A 6,000-nucleotide genomic window follows, 5' to 3' on the forward strand; every position below is an offset into this window, starting at 1 on the left:
CCCTGTGAGCATTGGATAGGCTGCTACCGGATTACGCAGTGAAACTACCCCGTATTGAGAAAAAAGTAGCATTAAATATTACCCCACGAGCCGTGAAACAGGCGCCAGTCCCTAAACAGGATATAATATACAACTACAGTTAATAAAATGATAATCCCTTTCTGTATATTGTATCTCTTTGAAGGATTGCCGCCCGTTTCGCGGCTACTTTTTCTGCGTACGTATAAGAAGAGAGAGAAGGAGGAAGGAATGGGTCCTTTTCTTTTTTTCGGCTCTTCATAGTCGGATCCATTTTATCTCGCTTTTGATACTAGACTGCCGCCATGTTACTTTGCGGAACTACTTCGCGTAAAGAGGGTTTAAAGTAAGGAAAGAGCCCCATTGTACCCTCTCTTTCCGATTTGCCGTCTCGATGGTCGGTACACTGGTTCGGGGACTATGTATCCTATGTCCAAAAGAACATCCGGCCGATCCAAAAAGAGTCGAAAAGCCGATTCGTGCCCTCGTATCACGCGAAGTGGAGAGGTGAACGAACCGGCGGGGCGCGCCGTCTTAATTCGCGGAGGAGCGCGTTTAGACCTCGCGAAAGAAGAGAAAGACAAAGTGAAATGTGGCGTAACACGGACCCGCTGCTCGCGAGGGAGAACGGGGGGGAAATAAAAATCGGAACGAAAATAGGGATAAAAAGTTAAGCGGGGCTCGGGCGAAGAAGTCGCGGCTCGCGCGCCGCGCGCGTTCAACTATCTTTAGTCGGGCCGCGAACAATGCAGTCGACCTCCAGGAAGCGAGTACCGTCTCTTCTTCTCCCTGGTCTATGCCAGCCGAGTGGCCTCTCGGTATTTCACTTTCCTTCACCGCTAGGAAGGAAAGTGCCGACTGGTCCTGGCGCTTCGAAAAGCTTCCAAGTGACGCACAAGCTCCTCCAAGGTCCTGCCACGCGAGATCGAGAAGTCCTCTACACATCTTTTATTTTTTTTATAAATCTTTAGATTTTCATTAATCCCTTTTCCCATCCTTTTCTAGAGGAGAAGAAAATAGCCGACCGATCTCCGCGCTTCGAAAGGTTCCGAAAAGTAGGGGGGACTTCTTCGAGATCTCGCCACGTAAATGTTGGGACGTCTTTTCTACTTTTTCGAGGCTTTAGTTCGCGTTCCTTCTTTTTTTCTCGAGTTTTCTTGTTTTACTTCTTTTCTTACCGGGGAAGGGAAATTGCCAAAGCTGGTCCCCACGGCTCCAAGAGTGTCTAGGAGGCGCGGAGACTCCTTCGAGGTCCTGCCAGGCAAAATAAGAAGTGTCTTTCTTATTTCCTTTTTTCCCCTTTTTGGGTCCTCGTTTGTTCCTTCTTTTCGGTGTTTTTCCCCGGCTTCGTAGCTAGGATCGGCAATAGGACCCACGCTTCGAAACGTCCTTCTCTTTTTCCTTTGTTTCTTCGACTTACGAAGCCATTCATCCGAGTTGAAAGGAAGATCCGACATTTACTGCCTCGTGTTATGTCCCAGGTTTGCCCTTAGATCAACCTTTTTTACCCTTCCGAACTTCTTCCTTTCGAAGGTTACTCCCCATAGGTCAACTCTCGGAGGTTTCGACCTGATTCCGGATGCTGGATTCAACTTCTTCTGGTCACCGGACTTATCGAGTAGCTCTTAGGGTAAGAAATCAGTAGTTAGCAGGGCCGCCATCTTGATAGGAAACGACGGATTACCATTCTACTTTCAATTTCCAATCTTCCCAAAGGAAGATGTGACAATTTTCAAAAGGCAACATTCTGCTTCATATATGCTCTTCCAAATCGTCTCGTCTCGGCGCCGAGTTCACATTGTCTGTCTATTCCTTTCCTTCCTATACAACAATTTCTCGTGGCAATGAAACGATAAACGTGCGCAGCGTATATAGTCGATAGTTGCAATCAATAGTGACGGGCGAACGACGGGTCGCAATGCAGGAAAATGCAGTCGGCTTACGTGTCCTGGCAAGCCACATCCGGAAAGCGAATTCGAAGCGTTGAAATCCAAAATCCTTAAGGTGATATGGAAGAGTCATTTTATATGTATCTGAGATGTCAAATCGTTGGGGAAAGTATTCCCCAAATTGGATGCACCGAATTCAAATTTTACCACGTTTCGTTTCAAATTTTACCACGTTTCGTTTCAAATTTTACCATGTTTCGTTTCAAATTTTACCACGTTTCGTTTCAAATTTTACCACGTGAGTATGGAAACCTTAAAGTAGGTCCTGAAACTCATGAAATTTCATTTTTTATGAAAAATTAATTTATTTATCGTGGATTAGAACCATGGCGTGGTCCGTGTACGTTTTCGATGTTTTACGTTTCTTGGAGGCTCAGAATCGAAAATAAAGGGTTTCAGGACCTAGCTCGANAATAAATTCAATTCATAACTCCGAGGATCCCCTTTCGGTACTGGCGTTGCCACTGGAGGCGACAAAGACGATCAGAAATCAGCTACTTCCCAAAAAACCCCCGAAATGAATATCCGCATTTACTCAAACGTCCGATTTCATCCAATTAGATGGGAAAGATTGGAATAAATTCAAATTCCGAAGTAGCATCCTCGTACCCGAATAATACTATTCACACGTTATCCAATGACATAAGTTAATGGGAATTTCAAATTTCACGCGTACTTGATCTCACTATCTGTTATTTCATGCCCAGGATGAAAGTCCCCATCATCCAAGCTCGATCCAACCCCGGAAGACTCGCTTTTGAGTCCTTTAGGTAATCGTAAGTAATTTTAGGCAACTTCAGATAATTTCAGACAATTTAGGTAACTTTAAGTGGTCTTAGGTAACGCTTCGGCCAACTTTTGGTCATTTCAGGTCATTCCAGAGAAGCTTTGAGCAACCTTCGAAGATTGTAGGGGACTCAAGAAAACTTTAAGCAACTTTAGGTCAGTTTAAGTAACAATGAGACTTTGGTAATAACCGATGCCGCTATTCATTTCTTAACGGCCGCGGATCGTCGGCGCGATGGCGAGATCGCAGCATCCCGCGAGAAGGTCCAGAGGATGATCGGAGGCCTGTCTCTCACGTTCACCTCCTCCCTTCCCGGAGAATCACGCCCCCCTCTCTCTCGCTCTTTCTCTCTCTGGCGAGCTAACCCTGCGGGACGCACCTATTGACCTTTGCTTCTCACTTTTATCTTCGATTAGAATGTACGCCGTCATCGAATCCCTGGTTCTCTCTCCGCGATCCGCGGGATCTCACTCTCCGTAGACTCTCATCTTTGCGCACCTTTACGTGCCGTGCTTCAACGGTGATAGAAACCGCGGGGGGGATAACAAAGAAAATCAGATTTCGACCTCATAGTCCACACGATGGACGCATCAACGCAGAGTGGATCAATTTAAATTTTCTTTTGCAAAAATATATATTATCTTCTGTTATGCGTTTTATATCGCAACAAATATAATATGACGTATGTAATTCAACGTCATAGTCCATACGACGGACGATTGCATCGACGAACGGTGGATCAATTTAAATATTCTTTAGCAAAAATATATATTATCTTCCATTATGCATTTTATATCGCAACAAATGTAAAGCAATAACGTAGAAACTTCTTCACGAATTTGTTTTATTTAGTACAATAACCGTTTGTAATTATTGTGCCGTATAAACATTCTTTGGGGGCGCGACACATCAACGCGTAACATAACAATCGGTGATGTAATTATTGGTACATTTTGGACAGAATGTGCAAACATTAAACGTTAACGTAAAAAAGCATTATATAAGAACTGTCGGATAACCCGAGACACTAAAAGAAATTTTTAATTATTGCCAAAAGTTGCATTTTGCCAAACGAATATTTAATTAGACCCACTGTGCAACGTGTACCGCCCTCGTCAGCAATCTCCATGAACAATGTCAGGTCGAACCTCCTAAATTCGGTTAATTCGATTAAATGGATTCGCATCGAGCGAACCCAAGTTGAATCGAACCTAACCTAACCAACTTTGGTTCATCCAATTCACGCAGTTGGTTCAATTACCGTCCGCTGAATGAAAAACGAAAAAGAAAAACATCGTTAAACCCGCTTGAAGTCGACCGAAGCCGTGTTTTATGGAGCTGAATTAGATTTTTCACCTTTGGTTGACTCGAACCTAACCTAACTTTACGTTCATTCAGTCCACTGTCATTGATTAGACGACGTTGATTTAGATCGGCTTCGAAATAACCAAAATCGCGTCTTGTAAAGTCGAGTTGAATCCTTCAAATACATTTATCTCGGCATTAATTTCCGAGTTAAGGCCTTTACAGATAACTCTAACATGGTGCAACTATAGACGTAAGAATTGCCCGGTCAAACTGCAAGAAATTCAATATGGCGTCGATGTTCGGCAGTTTGATCGACTAACTCATTCCGCTGTACTTGTCGTTGCTATTACGCGATATATCTGAACAAGACCATAAGGCCTTCGCAGATATCTCGCGTAAGCATAACGGAAAGCATAACAATAAGAACCAGCCAATCGAATTGCGGATATTCTAATACAGCAATTTGAGCGTTCAATTCTTCTTGCTATGCGAAGCGTCCGTGAAAGCCTTTATCCTAAACTTATAACGACTTCAAAAGTTTCTAGAATTACTAATTGCGCTATCCAAAACCGGGAAAATCAATCCAAGAGCCACAACATAACCCCCCTTCGACCTAATTGCAGGGCCAACTATTAGTCCCCACCCGGCAGACCTACACCATAACCACCACCAGGATCATAACCACCACCACAACCACCATCACCACCATCTCCTATAGAAGTAGATCGCCGCGATAAGTTGGCTTAGTTTACACCGAAAATTTATATGTGTACCAAACACATGGATTGATCAAGCTGTCAGAGTAAACGATCGTGTCCACCCGAAATGTGCAGACCGTGCCGACTACGCACATCATTGTTTACATCGATAGTCTGATAAAACGACACCGTTAGTACACATATCGGTGTAAACTAAGCCAGTCAGCGAGCACTCTCCCTCTGGTAGCAGAATCGTGTAAATAATCGGACTTACACTTGCTCCAATGTTCGTGACGTCGGACGTCACCGGGCTCGGTGGACTCGAAGTTCCGATGGTGGTCGTGGTTGTTGTTCGAGTCCGCCGCAAGGGTGGCCGGGTGGTAGGGCGCGGGGTGCGGGAAACCGGTAGCGGAATCGGTAGCGGAACCGCCGCGGCTGGCCCCGTGGTCGCGGTTGCGGCCGAGGTCGACCGGCCCGACGGCAGGCGCCGTCGAGCGCGGACCGACGTCCTCGACGGTACGCATGGCGCCCCTCCGTCGCTCCGTCACTTCCTCATTTTCTGTCCTAAGTGGGCCCGCGAGGTGCAGCTACCTCCTAAGTTCTCCAGTGCCCATAACGCGGCCAGATCGAGGAAGTTTCCCCTATAGGTTGCTCGCGACACGTGCGCCTCGGTGTACCAGGACTCGAAATGTCAGGCGCACAGCGCGAACGAGGAGGTGTCCGGAAGATACCTGCAGGGACGCAGGAGGTTGTCGGGTGATTTTGGTTGGGCCTTGCATGCACGGTTCCTATGAGTAGATCAGGAGGCGTTTAAAGTATCAGGAAAAATTTTAAAAAGAAGGTAGCTAAAGGAGGTCGTCCAGATTTTAGAGGTTACTGAGATCCAGGTGCCTGTTCAAAATCTATGCCATGTCGTTTAAATCTCGCGCATCTGACTTCTACATGTAGATTTGATTTGTGTATCAGGAGGTATAGAGAGTATCAGGAGGTTGAGGATGATACCTGCAGGAACGCAGCAGGTCATCGGGTGATTTTGGTTGGGCCTTGCATGCACGGTTCCTATGAGTAGATCAGGAGGCGTTAAGAGTATCAGGAAGAGATTTAAAAAGTAGGTAACCAAAGGAGGTCGTCCAGATTTTAGAGGTTACTGAAATCCGGATCCCTGTTCAAAATCTATGCCGTGTCGTTTAAATCTTGCGCATCTGACTTCTACATGTAGATTTGATTTGTGTATCAGGAG

At 45.6% G+C, this 6,000-nt stretch overlaps 1 protein-coding gene across 1 annotated transcript in view; it reads right to left on the reverse strand.

Annotated features, from left to right (window-relative positions):
- The window catches only part of LOC105702551 (nuclear receptor subfamily 4 group A member 3), a 54,995-nt gene extending 49,711 nt beyond the window's left edge, over positions 1 to 5,284 (reverse strand). The window contains exon 1 of the mRNA XM_012430200.2: positions 5,035 to 5,284. Within this exon, the coding sequence (XP_012285623.2) occupies positions 5,035 to 5,284 (250 nt within the window). The remainder of the gene's footprint in view (positions 1 to 5,034) is intronic.
- Positions 5,285 to 6,000: the final 716 nt, after the last annotated feature.

Source organism: Orussus abietinus, unplaced genomic scaffold (genome assembly GCF_000612105.2).
Source record: "Orussus abietinus isolate OABI.00-Male unplaced genomic scaffold, Oabi_2.0 scaffold277, whole genome shotgun sequence".
Lineage (NCBI taxonomy): Eukaryota > Metazoa > Arthropoda > Insecta > Hymenoptera > Orussidae > Orussus > Orussus abietinus.